This window comes from Euwallacea similis, chromosome 25 (assembly GCF_039881205.1).
Source record: "Euwallacea similis isolate ESF13 chromosome 25, ESF131.1, whole genome shotgun sequence".
In the NCBI taxonomy this organism is placed as follows: domain Eukaryota; kingdom Metazoa; phylum Arthropoda; class Insecta; order Coleoptera; family Curculionidae; genus Euwallacea; species Euwallacea similis.
This window is the reverse complement of record NC_089633.1, coordinates 1938081-1959372: the sequence shown is the minus strand read 5'-3', so window position 1 is coordinate 1959372 and position 21292 is coordinate 1938081. Positions and strand designations below refer to the sequence as shown.

Genomic DNA, 21292 nt, shown 5'->3' with positions numbered 1-21292 from the left:
TCAAGCAATTTTCGGTTCTTCCAAATTAACGTAACAGAAGTGCCCAAGTCTTGAATGTCAATGCACTCAAGTTCACTAAACTGCACTTGTGTTGAATTAATTAGCGCAATTCGAACCTCATTCGAATTCGCGGATGTTTAAATTGACGATCATTAAAGTACTACCAACGAAATTTTTTGCTATATTTCATGCCCTATAATTACTACCATCCAGATAAGATTTTCCCATTCAGCATTCAGATATCATTAGTAGTAGTACGATGATTGCAAGATAAGCGTTAAGGCATGTGGGTAAGAAAAGATGCTCGGACTCGGTATTAAAAATCAGTAGCTTCTTGACTTATGAGTTGATAAATTCACAGGATTCTTGTAATCTCCAATACTAAATATTCTTAATTAGCGGTCCAGAAGCGTTTTGCATTTACGTGACAATAAATCTTTATTAGCATATGGGCAGACAGGTTTATCTGTATCAAAAGTTGTTTTAAAACGTAATAAACTATAATTTTTTAAAAAGCACTTTCAATGGCATTGAAATAGAAATGAAAATCTACAGGGTGGTTCATCAACAATGGGACAACCGAAAGTTGGAGATGCTACACGTCAAATGGTGACGATTAGATAAAAAAATGCTTTATTTGAAAATGGATAGTTTTGAATATATACAGGGTGTTGAAAATTAAAATTTTAATTCATTTATTTATCATTATTCTGAAAATATTTAGGTTAGACACTTGAAATTTTGTAAAGTTATGCTTTTTTAGGTGACGAATAAGATACGTTTTGCAATTGAAAAGGAAAATATACTTGGCGTGCTTTGCTTTTAATTTCTCGTATTATCAAATTTAAACATAGTGCTTGTTAAATAGATTTTTCTAAAACACCAATCAAAATATCGAAATGACACAAGAATACTTGATGGAAAAATGATTGCTTTTTTAGATTTTGAATCAAATTTTATGTTAGACATACAGGTTAAAAAGTTATTATTTGTGATCTAAAAAAAATAACTTTACAAATTTTCAAGTGTCGAAGCTGGTATTTTCAGAATAATAACAAAAAATAAATTAAAGTTTTCATTTTCCACACCCTGTAAATAGGGGTGTTCCATAACTATAGAGACACAGAGCGGATGGAGATGGTACATGTAAAAATGAGACATTTGGCATCAATTTGCCTGTATCAAATATTGCTAGTTAAGAAAATATGAAATGCGCAAAAAAAAAATTTTTTTTCGAAAACCATAAATTATTTGAGAACCATTTAAGATAAATTATTGAAATTTTGTGGACTTAGATATTTTTATACTATACAAAAAATGTAATAATCGGTTTTGATGTAGCATTAAGGAAGCACCATATGCAACATGTCACATAAATGTTACCATAATTTTTTTTAGAAAGTTTTTTGCAATTTTTTATTGAAAATTATGAAAGCTTAAATATTTTTACATAAAAAAATTATTTTAGTAAATAAATTATGCAAAAAAAACTTACACTTTTATTTAAATTTTACATTTGAACTAAAAATAACAAAATAATGATAAACAAACCGAATAACAAAACATCAAAGGAATACTTATTTCAAAAGGTGTTAGAAGCGACCTTCATTAACTTCAAAACATTTTTGCTGAGTCTTATTCAAATACTGTCTTATTCTGTTAAATATACCAGGTCGATTAAAATACTTTGTATTTTCTTAACTATCAATATTTGATACAGACAAGTTGATACCAAATGTCTCATTTTTACATGTACTACCTCTACCTGCTCTGTGTCCCTGTAGTTATGGGACACCTTGTATATGTACTATTTAACTGAGTTTGTATTGTATTTTTTATGAAATTTATTGTTTTTTTTTTCAAAAACTAATCAATAGATTTTAATTCGCATTACACCATTGAATATAGTTTTGAAAGACCTTTAATTTGAGGAGTCACGTGATGCCTCATGCTATTTAAAATTTTTGAGAGGGTTGCTATGAGGCGCATAAAGGTAAAGTTTGAAGGTGGAATTTTATTAAAAAATTTGTTTCCCTCAAAAACTGTTTTGACGTATATTGGGAATTTCCTGACAAGTTCTTATTTTTCAAGGTCAAAGGGAGGTAAAATTTTCGTTGGATAGCCCTGTATAATCTCCGAATATCAAGATTGCTGTTTATCCAAAAAGAGGAAATTAAGGGATACGAATCTGCCCATAAACATTTTTTTAGGTCGTTAATGAAGTCGATAGAATAGTGGCTTTCTAAGTGTATCTCGATTAACTACTTAGAACTACTTACTAACATCATAAAAAAGTGAAGGTTTGTAAATCTACTAGAATTAAAAGTGTAATTTTTCATAATCCGTTAGATCAAATAGTCAAATGTGTATTTAGTTCGTGAGCAGTTGTTTATACATACTTTCCATTATCTTAATTATTTTTATTATCAATACAAAGCCAGGAATTGTTGACTAAGGTGATTAGGTACTTCTTTGTATGAATTCAAGCTTAATAAAATAAAATTGCCTTGTCACGTGCACTCAGATACGCCTAAACTTCTAGTAAGCTATTCGCCGACTAATCACTAATTCTTTAAAATGTGTTTGCATTATTATTATTATATTTCTGTGCATAATATTGTCATTAATTTTACGGTTTGAAGAATAGTGACTTTGAAGCCAACAATATTAACTTTTCCTTTCTTACATATGTATGTGTGCTGAAGTGAGTGTGTATTGAAAATACAAAACTTAATTAAGATTAATGTTGTAGCGATGCACTTATCATCCATTTAATGGACCCATTAACGCACCGACACTCTTGTCGAAAGAGGAGCGCAAAATGCTCCTTACATAACTTAGATAACAGTAATTTGGGTAATTACGTGGAATTTCATCCTATAAACTGGTTCCTTGCGGTGGGATCAGATGGTAATTGCTGTCTCATGTGATTAATAAAATATCCCAAATGTTGCGTTACGGTTCCTTTATGGGCCAAAAGAAAGAATTAACGAAAAAAAGAAGAAATTCGCCCGTCGAGATTTAGTAAGGTTCGTTGAATCCTCTTTCCATTGTATAATTTGATGACGCGGTGTCTTTTGGTAAAGAACATGTTTATGAATTTAGGAAGTAAATAGCAGATATTTAATTGGGTTGGGTCAAGGTTGTAGAATATATTATGATTTTTATATGAAGAATGAAAACATTCTTACGTCAGTGTATAGTTTTACAGCATGAATTTGCAACAATATATCTTAAACAAAGAAAGGTCTCCATGTGAGAACCATCATCTAGCCACATTTAAAAAACCGCTACATTTATGTACCCTAGGAGTATACAGGGTTGTCCCTAAGAGTATTTCTATAATCAAGGAGCTGGTTCTCCGGATTTTTTTAAGACGAAAAAAAAAAAATATATATATATAGGTATGTTCTAAAATGAGTCATTTTCGAGATACAGGTTGTTAAATATGAAGAAAAATAAAATATTTTTCTTTGTATTTTTAAAATGGCGCAGTATATTTTATTGAAACTCGGTATACCTATACAGTAGTCTAAACAGTACATTTCCCTTCTGTTTAAAAAGAAAATGCTGTAACCATAGACGTGCGAAGGAATTGGTCATGATGATTCTTATAGGGGGATGGGGGGTACGCCTCTGGTATTTTCTAAATTGGATATATTTTTAAAAAATAATTTATTCAAAAACTCCAAAAATATCTCTTGTGTTTTTGTGATACGATCAGTTGTTCTTGCCAAAAAAAATAAAATATGCCCCGCTGAAGATCTATACTGAAAATAATAGCAAATTTGTTACAGAGGTAAAGTTGGCCATGCAAAACAAATGAAGTATTATGTACATATTACGTATTGCTTTTAATCGTGGTCCTCGATTTGAATTCTTCTTTAAGCCAACGTCTTAATCAAATTGGGCTCATAAGAATTTTTCGAAATGTCTGAATGCTCGAATGACGAATCAAGATATAGCAGAAATGCATTTTGTCTATGGCCCTGCTAATGGTAATGCAGCTGAAGCGCGACGTATTTATCCCGAAAAATATCTTCAACGACGCACACCCTGTACAAAAATGTTTACTAGAATTCATCGATTGCTTTGCGAAACTGGAACTTTAGCAGTTTCGTTTAGTTTTGATATTGCTGGGAAACCTAAAACAATGAGAACATCAGAACTAAAGGAAGCTGTTCTTAATTAAATAATTTCTCATCCTGAAACAAGTACTAGAAAAATTGATGGCATATTAAATACCAGTCATCAAACAGTCTTAAGAATTTTCAAAGGTAATCACATATATATTTGTATCATATACAGAGGGTGTAAGCATTATTATATTTAAAGGCAAAATTTTTGCTAGTGTCTACTTTAAAAAATAGAGGAAAATCCCACGTTTATTAGTTTTATTTTTTTTTACTGATAAGGCACACTTTTCCCGAAATTCTATTCAAAATTTTCACAACACCAATATACGTAGGCTGAAGAAAACCTATACGCCATGGTAGAAATTTATCACCAGCATCAGCTTTTAGTAAATGTCTGGACTGGCATTATCGGAAATTTGCCATTTATTGGACCCTTTTTGCTTCTTCCACGGCTTTCTTCTACCACGGCTTGACGCAAATACCTATCGTTATTTTATTGAATATAAACTATCAATCTTGCTTGAGGATGTGCCGATTTTGATCATTAATTAGCTATAGTTTATACATGACGGGGCTCCAGCACATTTCAGCCTCACAGTTAGGGAATATCTGGATCGTGAATATGCTGCTCACTGGATAAGTCAGGAAATCGTAAATCAAAACCATTCGTGGCCACCCAGATCTCCGGAATTGAATCCTCTAGATTATTTTATATGAAGACATTTAAAAATATTAGTTTACTCTGCGCCAGTCAATACTGTGAATTATCTGAGACATCGTATAGTAGAGTCGTGTGAGGTAACTCGTAATACTTCTGATATTTTTGAACGTGTTTGAGAGTCCATGAGAAAAAAGATAGACGTATGTATTATGGCAAATGGTCGTCATTTTCAACAACCGTTATAATGTACCCAATTTGGAAAATACCAGTAGCGTACCTCTCATGCCCCTATAAGAATTAACATGGTAACTCCTACGCACATGTATGTATACAGCATTTTTGTTTAAATAGAAAGGAAATGTACTGTTTGGACTACTGTGTAGGTATACCGAATCTCAGTGGAATATCTTTTGTCATTCTGAAAATGCAAAGAAATCTTATTTTATTATTTGTATTTATATTTTTTTATATTTGACACCCTGTATCTCGGAAACGATTCATTTTAGGACATACGTTTATATAACATTTTCGTTTTATAACAATCTAGAGAATCAGCTCCTTAAATATCGGAACACCGTTAGGGAGCATCGTGTATAAACTATGTTAAGTGCTTATGTTTTTTTTTCAATTTGTCTATGTTTTGACCACCTCGTTGCATGGAATTCTATAGCATTTACTTACTTAGCGCATCATTTTCTGTAATTTTCTACTCTGATGTGTGAATGGGTCTAAAAGCTCCAGAAATGTAAAACCTTTATCCGAAATATCTGTAGCTGTAGCGAAATATCTGTAGCCGACGCGTCTATTTATGGCTAATCTTTGACTTACCCTGGATGGACCGTGAGCTTGGTTTCCCATAATATACTATATTAGGGCACTCATGAAAATGGACATTACGCCAGCAAGTGTCCAGGTGTCTCGTCATTTTCAATGATTCCTTGCACTTGGGCTTTGCGGAAATGTAAAATGTTGATATCACCAGAGTTGACTGTGTTCAGTCAGTGGGCCAACCACCATCCTAATGTTCTTTTATTCGAGTCAAAGGACCTCTTCCACCAGGGCTCTCCAGGTAACGTCGAAGAAAGTATTGTGAAATGCTCCCTTTATATCTAGAAAGGTTCTCAGGGCCTTTCTCTTGTAGGAAAGGGTTTCTGGTGCCCTGCGAATAAAATCGTTTGTGGCCACTTCATGAAGTGAGGAATATCGTGGTATGGTAAAAGAAAATTAGGAATGAATAGACTTATTTTTTTTGTTGGAGTCTATTATAAGCAGCACGCAATATCATTAACAAGATCACAACCAGGGTCACCATGTCAGTACAATTTTATTTTTAATCCACTGGAATAACCACTCGATTAACCAATTCTAACTGTGCCATTCCCAGAGTCTTTAACGGAAACGTAACCAATTTATTTGCAATGTAATATACTGAATGAGAATTTTATGTAAATTTACTAAACAGCCAGATATCACACGCCCAACACACTTTTATTACCATGAAAATAGTTTACCGAATAGTTTGATGGGCCAACTTTGAAATAACGGGTTCTTTGATGAGAAGTTTTGATCTATTCATGTTTTGATGTTTTTCTGCATTGAATTCCATTTTATTCTCTCCTAATCGACTTATTGTGATAACTTCTTTGGGAACCACCACCATGTCCCATCAGAAGCTTATTGTAAGACGTTTTATTCAACTTGATAATATGTGAATTAAGAAGGTCGATTATTTTAATTTTTGTTTGGTTTTCCAGCGAATAAGTCCAACCTTCAACATCCATTTACCGTTCTAACGAGCTGAGATGGTGAAAACGATACGAACCTTTCGTAAAAGAAAAAGAGTGTGGTACTTTGTATGCAGAGCTTATTTTCGCATTTTAGGTCGAATAAAATATACGAATAAACGCCTGGGTTTTTCCAATCTGCAGGTCAAGTGTACTGGATATGGCTTATTTTAAATTGTTTCTAGAAGCATTCATATGCATCTGAACACTGTTTTCAGCACTCAAATCAATAATTCCATTTTTACATTAAAAATAGATGATTTTCCGGGCTCATGTGCCGAATGTTCATAATATTATGTTGGTCGATTTGTATTGCAGCAATGCCAGTCATTAGACCTCACGTAGTTACGAAGTATTGTTGTAACGTGTGCAATTAGGTACCAACTATGCATATTGCATTGCATATTAGATCAGCATGTCCACCAATCTGATGTGGACACGGAAGTGGAAAATTAATTCCAATTGAGAAGAGATAGAAGACGCAATAAATGTATAGCAGTTGAGAGGTTAATTTTGAGTGTAGTGCAGACAGCTTCACCAAGACATAATTCCACTAAAAGTGTTTATTACTGTAAACGAAACTCAAAACGTTTTTAAATGCCTGGGAACAGAAATTATCGTAAACTCAGTGGAAAATTCGGAAAACAGCTGTGTGACTTGGGAACGCTGATATCAGCCATATCATAACATTAACGGTGATAATGAATAATGAGCTCAAATTATTTTCTAATATGGACCAATTACGATCCATAATCCTCAAATCTTAAATCCGCACTTCATATTATTCTTTTAGAGCTTCAATAAATATCCTCAGAGTGTTTAAAAAAAGGGTTCAGGAATGAAAGGAGTAATTCCTTGATCCTTTTTAAGAAAAAAGGTTCCTATTAATATGGGTCTGCAAACGCACTATTTTCGAGATACAGAGTGTCAAAAAAAGAAAAGGATCAAAAACAGTTTTAACTTTTTTTCCTTGCTTAAAGAAGATATTCTACATGTCCACCTGCTATTTGTACACAGAATTCACGTCTTCGCTGAAAAGAAGCTAGACGACTTTTTTTAACATGATCGTACATAAGTGCATATCGGCCATCTCTGAATTAGTATAAAAAGGCATTTTTATAGCAAGAAAGAATGAGTACAAACTGGCAGCACAACAATTAACAGTACTAAATAACATTTACAACATTACATTTCCACGAACAGAAAGCAATAACAACAACAAAGATAGCAACCCTGTATCTCGAAAACGGTGCGTTTGTGGACCCTTGTTAATAGGAACTTTTTTCTTAGAATGGGCCAAAGAATCACACCCTTCATTTCTGAACCCTTTTTTTAAAACAATTTTTTTTCCATTCTTAATGTTTTAGTTGCATTTGAGCACTAATTACTATGAGACGATTCATTTAGCTCTACTGTTTAATCTTTATTAAACTCAAAAAAATTCTTGAATACCACTCATATAAGAAACATTGATCATTTTCAGTGGCTCTTCTAGTTTCATCACAGCAAAATCAAAAGTTACGATGTTTAAAAATTGCGAGAAACCAATAGACATTTTTCATTATTAACGCATTCCAATCGTACCTGCAGCATGTTAACAATATCAAATAGCGAATAATGCATAAATAATAGCCTTGTTAATTTGCAACATGACGTCATGTTCGATAGTCCATACCAATTCCCTGCATATCAATAATGGAATTGTTTATTGTGTATCGAAAAGGATGGTTCCTTCTATTACGTGCGTACATATGACGTAAAAGGACATTCTTTAACTAGACGTGAAAACAGTTGATTATGTTGAATATTTTGTGTCTTTTCAGGACTTCCATAAACTGTTTTGGAAAGGAGCTTTTGGGGTATCGAATAAGCGAAATGGTCCACTTTTCATAATTTTTTGAGGGGCTCTGTTCAATTCGCACTTTCGAACAAATGTTGCGTCACATTCTGGATAATTATGTTCTTCTACTATTTGATCGTTTCGCTGTGATAGCCTTTAGATCCTTCTTTCCGCTCGTCATGATATTCAACAATAATTACTCTTCTCACATCATATTTATCCTGCATCTATGCATAGATAATTTCTGAAATGAAAATTCGTTTGCAATTGCATTACTTAAGCTTGCGGTTTCTGGTCCTTGACAGTGGATTTTTTACGGTTCAAACCGTCACAAATTAAGTATTCATATCATGTTGTTCAACATGTTAAGAAAAATCCGCCTACAACATATATTGTTGATGTCAGTGGCACGTTTACACGGATCAGGTAGTTAACCCAAAATATGTCCGGTGCATACAAAACGCCAACTGATGGCTCGGCCCTGACCCCCTTCCGGTGACATTCGCAGAAACCGCTATTCGCAAAAATTTATTTAAATAAACTCAGTTTTTATTGCCAACTGGACCAATTATATGCGACCGCTCCTTCTGAAGACGGTAACGCTGTGAGGAGGTTGATATTGATGAAACAACAATAGATTCGAGGATATTGACAAAGTCTAATATGCTTTCTAACATATTTGATCATTTATCAATGAGAAGATGTTATTTTTTCTAGTGAAATTTTTAATACATATTGATAAGGCTGAATAAACTTAAGTGGTAAATTTAATAAAAAAGACAATTATTGAAGCTCAATGGGTCTGCAGTCTTCAAAAAGTTTGGAGAGACACCACATTTAAACGATTAATCCAGTAGTTGTCCATAAGTTTGATCCATAAGTTGGATACAACTCATTCCACGCATCCATAAGTTGGATCAATTCATTCACACCAATTTTCACTAAACAAAAAAGTATATCAACAGGCCCAGAGGAAGCCTTCTTAGACGATTCTAGAATTATTTTGTGGATCTAATTTATTGATAATTCCCGCAAATATGCGTAGAGGACCAAATGTCCCACATAAATTCGGTGAAAATTGGAGGAAATATTTTTCATGAAAACACTGGAACACGTCAACATTGTTTCTAATTGTGCATTTGTTAACGTAAGAGACGTGTACATACACAGGGTTACCCATATAGTAGATAAGTGTACTTTTTTTTCTTATGGTAAATATTCATATTATATATATGATAAATTTTAATTTTTTTCTTATGGAGCTCCACGTACATACCCATGTCTAAATTCAATAGTTTTCGAAAAAAATTACAAAAAAAATAGAAATAACGATAGAACTATTAATACTTAAAAAATAATAAAATAAACTACTATAATATAATATACTAAATGTTTGAACTGTGCCCCGTTGACTTTCTGGCAGTGGACAAGCCGCAATTCAAATTCTTCAAGAACTTGTTCTATTATTTGAAGAAGTATTTACTGAGCTTGTTGAGTAATTTTATTTTTTAACTTTTCCCTATTGTTAAGCTTATTTATATACATCCTATATTTCAGATAACCCTATAAAAAAGGCCATAGGGATGAGATCAGGCGATCTAGCAGGCCATGCTAATTGCGCCCTTCATTCAATCCATCGAAAAAAATTATATATATATTAAATATGTTGAGAATTCCTCAAAGAACTCAAAAACGTCATAATATATTCACATGGGGTTCCACAAGAAAAAAATGAACAAATACATTTATCTACTACATGGACAGCAATATGTACTTGTACATAAATGTTTAATACGTCGAAAAATGCACAACTAAAAATAATATTTGACGTGTTCCAGCATTTTCATGAAAAATATTTTCTTCAATTTTTAACGAGTTTATGCAAGGTTTTTGGTCTTCTATGTATGTTATTTCTTTAATAATTATCGCCTCTCAGATCCAGTTTGTGTCTGTGTTTGACATTTGTATCGATTTTTTAAAAACATTGATTATAAAAGAATTATAAACATGTGTCTTGACCTGTTATCCTTGATTGTTGTTTTGTCCGTGATATTTGTCATGTCGTCACATGTGTTGTAGAATGGTTTGTTTTTAGATTAACATTTATTACATACCATACCAGACGCGACATATTTTTGACTCTTGAATTTTTTTAGAATTAAAACAAAATCTGGCAAACAAGGAAGTTCCGAGAGCTTGAAACAACAAAATCGCAAAGGGAATCTTAGCCCAGATATTCGATTATTTTTTATTTCCTTCCATCCTAATTTGTTATCTTTATTATTATAAAACTGCCTAAAAGTCAATTTATTTAAGGTATTTTTATTTTTCGAAGACTTTGTCACGAATCATATTTTCAATTGCACAAAAATGGAAACTGATCTAGAGTGTGTCCTATAAACCGTCAATACATACCTCACTAATATGAACAAGATATATTAATTTAATAACAATAATGCAACCGTTTATTATGAATCTTAATATAAACCGTATCTAATTCAATAGCTAATCATGTAGGTACATATACCTTATTGCAAATTACGAATACCAAGAAACAAAGATTTTTAATCTTTCTCGACATTAGAATAATAGTCTTGCTGAAGATGATGCAGTACTAAATGATGATTTAGCACTACAACAATAAATAGTAAATAATTACAGTAATAGTTCCTTGTTACAGGCCCTCAAATGTGTTGAAAGGATCAATCGCGAAGAAAATGCAGCTGATGGGAGTCAGCTTGATAGGGCTGCTCGCAGTGGGGTGTATATTTGGTGAGGCTGCATATGATAATGGTAAGTACTATGTAACTGTTAAAAATATGTGAAGAATCACTAGAATATTAATTTAAACATCAGAATAAACGGCTAAGACATAACAGGGAGATATTATTGATGAATCAAATTTTTCATTTACATTAATAATTTTGACTTAATTTCAACCCTTATTACGGTGTACTGTTTTACAAAATTCACAGGGATGCTAGCCATCTCATTTCAACGAATTTATTTTTCCATAATGATTTTTTTTAATAAAATAAACCAGGGTACATGTTTATGCATCTTTGTCAGGTACCTTCGTCTCGTGTTTGTCCATGCATGATAGTACTGAATTTATTCTGAGAAAGAGAACAAAACTAAAACAGCATCTCGGTTGGAAGTACGTTTCAAGGCTCAAATGCCCATTAAAACCCTTTTTATTAGCCATTAAGCGAAAAAAGGGAATGCAAGTGTTAGTAGTTGTTGAAAATTAATAAGCTGCAAATGTTATACAGCGCAGTAAGAGAGCAAGAACAGATCCATAAATTCTGTTTATGATGAATTTTTTATCTTGGCTCGGAAAATCCTCCTTGAAGATGACGTTAAACATGAAACAGTTGCGTTTGGTTTATAACCAGGGGGCGAAGGGATGTGCAATTAAGACCAAACGAACGTAAGGGTGAATGTGGTTTTGGCGGTAGAAATCAAATTATATCACGAAATATGCAAATTCTTAAGAGTAATGTTAAAATCAACAAATTCATAACAATAGAGCCTTGATCTTCCGATCTCTAATTTGCTCTCCTAATACTAAAGAGCTTCTTCATGTCATACAGTTCAAGGTAGAGAGCAAGAGAAACACGTACTAACTCTTTGTCAATATTTACTAAGGTGACTCTTTCGAATTCCTTGAATCTTTGATTAAAAAAAGAGTTAATTTCTTTAAACTATTTTTTCGTGTTGTATGTACACTCATGGGGATTTTTGTGAATAAATCAGATATTGAAACGGTTCCTTTGTGGAAAAATAAAATCTAGTCAAGTACATGTTATAGGCTGCCGCTTTGTGTACAAAATTTCAACTTAATATCCCGAAAAGCGCCGCAATTTAGGACCAAAATCTGAAGAAAATCTAAAATTTTGGCACCCCGTATCCCAAGAACGAAACTTTTGCGACTTCACGTTTAAATCATTTTTTGTTTAATAAAAGGAATTGCCTCTAAGATACAGGGTATCTCTGAAACGTGTGTACAAAATTCTATCAGAGATTTCTGAGGCGAAAACATGACGATTTATCCCAATTTACCTTAGTCCAAAAGTGGACGGTTTTTAAAATACATGACAAGAAAGTAAAGTTTAAAAAAATACTTCGTTTGTAATGCTAGAATCTGAACAAAATATTGTCAGGAGGTTTTTAGAGGTGAAAAATTAGAACTCGTTTACATTTTCGATGCACATTATAGAGGACGCTGTCAGCACTAGGTAAACTCTTTTTAAAGGGGCATAATTTTTTCATCACCCGGTATAAAATTTATTTATGACTAAATTTGTGTTTTCCTATATATTTTAAGAAAAAAAAGTATGTTGGTAAAAGTCCCTACGCGCATTTCTTTTTGAGATATTGAAAGTTTAAAGTTCTCTGTATGCCTTGAAAAATAACTAAAGTATATATTTATTCGTGCAGTACAGCAAAATAAATAATAAAAAATCGGTATAATCAAATAAAAATATGAAGAATTAAAAAAATGATAAGAATTGAAGATTAATTGAATGTTTTGATTTTTCTCGTTTCAACTGTATGAATAAAAATATACTTTAAAATTATTGTTCAAGACGCGCAGCGAACTTTAAACTTTCAATATTTTAAGAAGGAATGCCCGTAGGGACTGGTACCAGGATATCTTTTTTTCTTAAAACATTTAGGAAAACACAAATTTAGTCATAAATAAATTTTACACCCGGTGATAAATAAGTTATGCCTTTTTAAAGAGTCCACCTGGCACAGAGAGCGCCACCTACAGTGTGCATGGAATATATAAACGGGTTCCGATTCAGTGTCCCTAAAAATCCCCCGATGCGATATTTTATTCAGATAGTGGTATTACAAACGAAGTCATTTTTTTCTCCTTTTTTAATTTTCATTTTGGCGACCTGTATTTTGAAAACCGTTCATTTTTGGACTAAGGTAAATTGAGTTAAATCGTCATGTTTTCTCCGCAGAAATCTGTGGTAAAGTTTTGTACAGATCTTTCAGAGGCACCCTGTATATGCACGCTACATCTCCAGACACACCATATGCTGCTAGGACACCAGTTAAATGATACACGTTCTGCATTTATTTCTCTCTCAGTTTCCACACAGTAGGTCTCCTTAACTTACTGATATTTCTAGCCTATAAATTTACCCTTGTTTAAATCAATAGATTAAAACACGTTTTCTACTTTACGCTAAATGTTTCGAAACGAGCTATCGTCTCTTTATCTCTCTATTGCACGTAAGTACGTACTTGAAGCAGTAAAAAATAAACGCACCTAGCTGACTGCAAAGCAACTTCTCTCAATGTGGATTATCTCATTTGTCTTAACTTGGCTTAAGGTTTGGCCTTGAGTTGTCTTGAATTTATCTTGAATTTTCACTATTTCCACTAACCCCTGCACCTTCATTCTGAGTTAAATTCTCAAATAATAAGCGCTCCTACTTAGCGTCTGGAAATAAAAAAAATTAATGTCGCCTCTGCTAATAATACAAGCAAATTCCCATAGAGTTAAAGTGCGACAGCTTTGACTTATTTATAACAAATTTAGAATAGGTAAATCCCCTTGAGAATGCTCGTACTGAACACGAAAAAGTAAAAACCGCTGCTAAGTGTCCCTCTAGGTCTGAAGCGCTTATTGGCTTATTTGTTCTCTTCAGTAGAGAATTAGTCTTTTTTGTGTGTTCACAATTACCTTGAGAAGGCCATTTGATAATTCAAAGTCGAGCGTAAAGTCTCGTTTGATGTCATTGTGAATTCTCGGTTAAATACCCTGAATGCAATTAAAGCTCTGGGGTTTATGGCCCACATAAAGCAAATTATCAACCGCAAGTTGTTTTGATGATGCAGCAATTGCGGATTTCTTTCTATAGTATGTTTTCCTTTTAAGAAATAACTTTAAAAGTCACTTCGTATCTTGAGAAAGTTAACACACAAGATCCTGTCACGAAGTAAATTTACCGCATTTACATTCACAGAGGAAGAATAATTTTCAAGACGGTACATCTTAATTAAAATAATTTGACGCATGTTTAGTTACTTATTCGTAATCGGCATTTGCATCTTCTGCGGCTCATAGAGCAATAATCATAAATATGACACTGGGATGCTGTAAATCTGCAAGAAACATGAAGTGAGAGAAGCCAAGTTGGACGGGTTCGTAACTATATCTGTTGATTTTAGTATGTAGACTGCGAGTTAATCTGACTGATGCGAAAGAGAGATCCTACAGCTCTAATAGCTGTTTCAATCAAATAAGTTTCGTCCCCACGGTCGCAAAACGACGATACATAAAAGATCAATTCAAAAATAAAAAAAAGTACTTCAAACAGTGAAGCTAAGTAATCGGGTCAGTGAGCTTTGTAAGCTTTATGGCCATGTTATCTAGTTCAGTTTTAGAGATACTGGGTCGCTTCGACACTCGTGTTATGATGATTTTTAAAGTCCCTATAGGAAGATGATAGCGGTCCAAGATTCTTGGAGACTAAGAATTTCTGATTGACTGACATTGATTCAGAAAAAAAATATATCCACACCCAAGGCGATTATTTAGTTATTTTTTTGAAATGTTCTGATATTCTTCAAGCCTGAAACAAATAACGTTTCCTCAATAAATTTTCTTAATATACACTGCACTGCAAAATTAACGTATATTTATTAAAATTGAAAAATTTTCCTTCGAAAATATTTATAATACGCGCTAGAGGTTTGAAATTATTTCTTTATAACTCTTAAAAATTGTTCATAATTTTTTACGTATTTATTTATAAGATAACAACAATTGTTTAAAAAATATTGAAAATTGCTATTTCACCAATTTTGGCTTGCAGGTTGTATACTTCATTTAAATTCGTTTAGATTGCCTTTTTAGTACAATTTTTTATATAAAATTTTGTTTCCCAAAAAAATGGTCCAAAATGTCCACGAGAGGAAATATCTTTCGCTGGAAGAATGTGTAATTGCTGTGGCACTTACGGAAGTGGATTTGGCACAAGTTCAAATTGCTCTACGATTTGGAGTGGAACAATCTACGGCCACTGGTATTAATCAAAAAAGACCTGGACAAGAATAGCAAAGATTAACAACGAATAACCAAGATCGATTATTGCGATTGAAAGCTTTATGAAGTCGATTCATTACAGGCACTGCACTACAGCAGGAGTTTTCTTGTCGATATGACTTTCGTATCAGTCAAGATACAGTGAGAAAAAGGTTGGCAGAAAGGAATGTTACTCCCTACAGGGCTGCAAGCGGTCCTCTATTAACCGTGAAACATCGAAGAGAGCGTCTTCAATTTACCCGAGAGTACCAAGATTGGGGAGATTGTCAATGGGGTAACATACTCTTTGTGGATAAGTCTCGATTTTGTCTCTTTAGTGAAGATCATTGTAGGAAAGTATATCGACATCCTAGAGAGCGATATGCCTAGTGCAACATTGTCGGCACTATGAGCTATGGAGGTGGATCTGTTATGATATTGGGAGGCATTAACTTGGAAAGTTGCACGGAGCTAATTGTGCTTCAGAATGGTGATTTGACAGCCCTCCGATACATAACAGACATTTTACAACCCCATATAGTACCATATGCCCCATTTATCGGTGAGAAATTTTTATTAATGCACGATAATGCATGTCCACACGTGGTACAAGTGGTACAAAATTACCTCCAAGATGTGGAAATTCAAACGTTGCCTTGGCCAGCAAGAAGCCCTGATCTGAATCCCATCGAAAATTTATGGAACAACATGAGTCGACAAGTTAAAACCCTGCAAGTTTCCTCTGAGGACTTAAATGAGCTGTCATTGAGGATCACGAAAATATGAGGTCGAATTAATCAAGTTAACATTACAAACTTAATCTCAAATATGTCAAGGAAACGTGAAGTAATAATCAGAGCCAGGGGGGGCATTACACGCTATTAAGTATTTGCATATATTAAGGAATAAAAATCACGTAATTTTTTGGTATAGCATCTATTTATATAATTTATTTATTCATTCATTCATTATAAATTATATTTATTGAAAATCATGGTTATACTTCGTCAATAAACGTAAAATCTTTGTAATAAAATCATAAAAACGAAAATACGTAATAATTAAAAATATGTGTTAATCTGACGGTGCAGTATATTTATAATAAAATTGTATTTGAACCTCACTGCACGACATATTCTAATGTTCACTCACTTATAAGGAATAGCTCTAATGGTTTTATCATATCATGTCGGTATGATAATCAAAGTCTCTCATATGCTTGAAGGCAGAAACTTGATTGATGTGACATTCAATCAACTTTACGATTGTAGTTGCTAGACTCATTAAGTCTCGTTGACTTCAATAATTCAAGTTCAATGCTTCATTCTCCATGTGTGAACAAAGATGATATTTAGTTTTCAATAGAATTATATAAAACATGTGAAGATTTGATTGTTAGTCGCTATCATCAATAAAATAATGTCGATATATTTTTAGGTCTCGTTTTCAAAAGAGGAGTCTCTTAAGAGACTGCGCCTATGTAACTTAACTGCACCGACTGCGTACCTATGTATATATTGAATCGAATATAATACTAAATTCTTGCCGATGTAGTACGACAACTGCATTCACATAAACTGTCTGCCTCTGCGTCATCTTCGTATTCTTGTCGAGTTCCTAGAACAACTTTGTAACTCATTTGGCCGTACCTTTGAAACAGAAAACCGTCAGATATATCTCTTAACTTTATGAGCCCTTTAGGACGTTAACACATTCTAAGCAAACTTTATTTGCAGACTTTCGATTTTTCGACTACGACTACTTATTAGAGCCAAACGTACGAAATTCCAGACAAGTTGGACAGGACAATTCTTATAGTTGCTCAAGCGAAGGCATTTTTCATGACAACGCCAATTGCAGAAGATTTTACAGGTAATTTTAGTGGTAGTTTCTACTTCCAAATTTTCACTTTTATGTGTTTAGATGTGTCCCTAATGGCAATAGAGGATACATCCCATACGCTTTCGAATGCAGCGTTGGTACAGTGTATGATCCAACCATAGCAGCATGTAACTACCCTTATGCAAGCTCAAGAGAAGAATGTGGAGGTAGCTCTCATCGCCGACTTCACCAACAATCATTTAATTACATTTACCTTTAGGAAACGATGTTGAACCTCCCAGACCTATCCAAACCTTCAGTACTACCATGGAACCAATTATATCATCTAGCAGCAGCTATTGGTCTTCATCTACATCAAGCTTTGAGTCAAGTGACGCAAGCACTGTTGCTTCTGCACCCAACAGATGCACTTCTGCTGGTTTTAGACAAGATTCGGTCAACTGCAGAAAGTTTTACAGATGTATAGACAATGGGTTGCAAGGATACACCCAGTATGAATTCACTTGTGCTCCTGGTATGTTTTTGGGCGAGAATTCTGAAGTTAGACTCTAATAAAATTTATAAACACTTAGGAACTATTTTTGATCCATCAGCAATTACCTGCAACTACCCGTGGGCTGTGCAGAGAATTGATTGCACCCAAGAAGCAGATGGTGGTCAGTTATTACTAAAAAATGCACAAAGTAGCATGCAATCTAGTATTGGCACGTGGCAAGAAAGCACTTCTAATTCCTCCGCACAAAATAGTTCTAGCACTTTTTCAAATAGTACCTCACAAGCCTCTTCTAGTTCTAGCTCTTCCACTAGTTCCTCCAGTAGCTCTAGTTATCAAAACAGTACTACGTCTTCTTCGGGTCAAAATTCAGGTAAGAAATAAATCTTTGCTGTAAATCGGCAAGTGCATATTTGATGGAAACGAAATCTTCGAAGGCTAAGTTTTTATGTACATAGATATATATTCTTTCAACTACCTGCAAAGTTAAGTATCACCGTTTTCAATCTTTAGGAAGTAGTTCTGGTGATCAGTTTAGTCAACAAGGATCAAGCAACCAATTCTCCGGTTCTGGTCAGTCTAGTGGTAATTGGCAATCATCCACTCAGCAAGGTTCCAGTAGTGACAATAACCAGCAATCTTCATCAAGCGGCCAGCAACAAGGGTCTAATAATAACCAACAATCAGGCTGGGGATCGTCATCCAATCAACAAAGCCCCAGCAATAATAATAACCAGCAAATTAGTAGCTCATCATCAACGTCCAACCAACAAAGCTCAAACAGCAATACTAACCAACAACAATCCGGAACTTCATCTAGTCAACAAAGCTCCAGTAGCAATAATAACCAACAAACTGGAGGATCTTCAAATCAACAAAGTTCTAGCAGCAATAATAATCAACAATCTAGTGGAACCTCAAACCAACAAAGCTCTAGTAATAACAACAATCAACAATCTGGAGGCTCAAGTTCTAGTCAGGAGAGTTCTAGCAGTAATCAACAATCTGGAAGCTCCTCGACTCAGCAAGGAAGTTCATCCACTTCTAATCAACAAACTACTGACATTAGTAACAATCAGCAGTCTGGAAGTTCATTCTCAGGCCAGACTGGAAGCCAAGAGACATCTAGTCAAAGTGGTAGTTCATCAAGTTCTGGAAGTGGTCAAGGAAGTAGCTCTGAATCGAGCTCCTTTACTTCTGGGAACAATAATTCTAGTAGTTCAAGTCAATCTGGTTCGAGTTCTAATAGTAGCAGCTCCGGTTCTAATCAGTCTGAATCAAGTTCAACCTCTGGTACAAATCAGTCATCTGGAACTAACCACGAAGGAAATGATAACCAGTCTGGGACAAGTTCCTCAGTATCTGGAAATACCGAGAGTAGTTCTACAAGTTCTAGTCAATCTGGATTAACACAGAGTGGTACTAATCAGTCAAGCTCAATAAATTCTGGAAGTAGTCAGGGAGGTAGTTCAGGTTCATCATCATCTGGAAATAATCAAGCTGGCAGTAATGCTAACGAATCTGGATCAAGCTCTTCAGGAACAAATCAATCAAGCTCAACAAGTTCTGGAAGCAATCAAAGTAGTGGTTCTAATCAACCTGGGTCAAGTAGTGGTACTTCTGGTGGTAATCAGAACGGCAGTTCCTCTTCTAGCCAAACTGGTTCAAATTCTGAAAACAATCAATCTAGTGGTAGTGCTTTTAACCAATCAGGAACAAACACTGGCTCTAACCAAGGTTCTTCAAGTCATCAAAGTGGTCAATCTAGTAATCAAATTGAATCTGGAGGGCAGTACCAAGCGCAGCCTGGTGCAATAAATTCAAGTGGGGATTGTGTTAAAGAAGGATTTGTTGATGATGAGAGAGACTGTAAGAAGTTTTATAGGTTGGTCGTATAATTTCTTGCGCTAGATTTCTTATTCACTGATTCGCGATATTCCAGGTGTGTCTCTGATGAAAGAAGAAAATTGATAAAATATGAATTCAAATGCCCTAATAATACGGTTTGGGATCAGCTAGAGTTATCATGCAATTATCCTTATCTTGTGACAGGTAGATGTTATGTCGCTCAGCCTGGATTGCCTCCAAGTGAAGGAGGTACATTCTTACACTTCAGGTCTAAATTTCTTTATTTGAAAATTGAAATCTTTAAGGTTCAGGGAACCAGATCCAAACTCCTGGACAAACGACACAACAGCCTCCACAGTTAGGTCCAAGCACCGAAAGTCCTGGACAGTTAGTCAATAACCAATGTACATCTAGTGGTTTTGTTGGTGATAATCAAAACTGCAAAAAATTCTATAGATGTGTGGAAAATGGTCAGGGAGGTTATATTAAGTACGAGTTTAATTGTGGAAAGGATACAGTTTGGGATCAGGATGCACAGACTTGCAATTATTCTTATTATGTGAAGGGACGATGTTATGCTGCTCTACCTCAAAATCAGGGTGGTACTCAGGGATCTTCTCAAATAGGGACACAAGGAGGTATGAAAAAATTTAGTAATTAAATATACATATATCAATTGAATTTGGTTGGTTTAGTGTTGTTCGTTGTTGAAGATTTTTAGAAATGATTTTAAAGATCAAATGTTTTTCTTACTGCTATAGGAACCACGACCACACGTACAAGAAAATCATATGAAAATATGGTATCAGCGTCATGGGATTCGATATCCGAACATGCATGTTTTGCTTACCCTTTAGTTATATCACAGTTGAACACTGCACAACTATGCTTAGCACTTAAACAGATTTTATATTCCACAATTACACTAGCTTTCAATGTGGCATGGCATGTTTGTACCTGTTTCAAAATCACTTTTATTACCCACTGAGAGTCATGTTACCCCAGTCCATTATCGAAAACTTTCCTGTAGCAGGATCATCGAGTTCAAGTCAGTCGCAACAAACCGGATCGATCTCAAACCAAAACCAGCAAACTGGGTCTGGTGGTACTACTTCCGGTCAAAATCAAAATAACAATCAAAGTTGGCAAACTGGAACTGCTGGACAATCAAATCAAGAAAATCAGCAATCTGGATCAACAGGTCAAACTCAGCAAGTGGGCAGCAACCAGTCTGGACAGGCGGGTACTGACCAGTCCAATTCAAGCCAATCCCAGCAGAATCAAAACCAACAAACCGGATCTCAGCAAACAACTGGTGGCATGAATCAATTAAGTGGATCTTCAGGAAACCAATCTACCACGGAGAGACCTGGTCAGATAGTTAATAACCAGTGTGCTTTGAGTGGTTTTGTTGGTGACAGTGAAAACTGCAAGAAGTTTTACCGATGTGTAGAAAATGGTCAAGGAGGTTACATAAAGTATGACTTTACTTGTGTGGATGGAACAGTTTGGGATGATGGATTGCAAACGTGTAACTACGCGCACTCTGTGAGAGGGAGGTGCTACTCAGCTCAGACTGGAATTACGTCTCCAACAGGATCAAATCAAGGAGGTAATACTACGGATAATTTTATTCGCAT

General features: G+C 34.5%; 2 protein-coding genes across 12 annotated transcripts in view; one reads left to right on the top strand and one right to left on the bottom strand.

The window, feature by feature from the left end:
* The window catches only part of LOC136416917 (UPF0587 protein CG4646), a 177647-nt gene that overhangs the window by 46425 nt on the left and 109930 nt on the right, over positions 1 to 21292 (bottom strand). The window lies entirely within an intron of this gene.
* The window catches only part of LOC136416871 (hornerin-like), a 37880-nt gene that overhangs the window by 6285 nt on the left and 10303 nt on the right, over positions 1 to 21292 (top strand). For 9 of the 11 annotated variants that reach the window (XM_066402272.1, XM_066402269.1, XM_066402268.1 and 6 more), the window contains exons 2-7: positions 11102 to 11214; positions 17206 to 17341; positions 17393 to 17517; positions 17571 to 17825; positions 17884 to 17967; positions 20683 to 21264. In XM_066402272.1, the coding sequence (XP_066258369.1) occupies positions 11139 to 11214; positions 17206 to 17341; positions 17393 to 17517; positions 17571 to 17825; positions 17884 to 17967; positions 20683 to 21264 (1258 nt within the window). In that variant the 5' untranslated portion in view covers positions 11102 to 11138. Of the gene's footprint in view, positions 1 to 11088; positions 11215 to 17205; positions 17342 to 17392; positions 17518 to 17570; positions 17826 to 17883; positions 17968 to 20682; positions 21265 to 21292 lie in introns of all 11 variants that reach the window. The other 2 variants (XM_066402266.1, XM_066402265.1) reach the window with 2 other exon arrangements.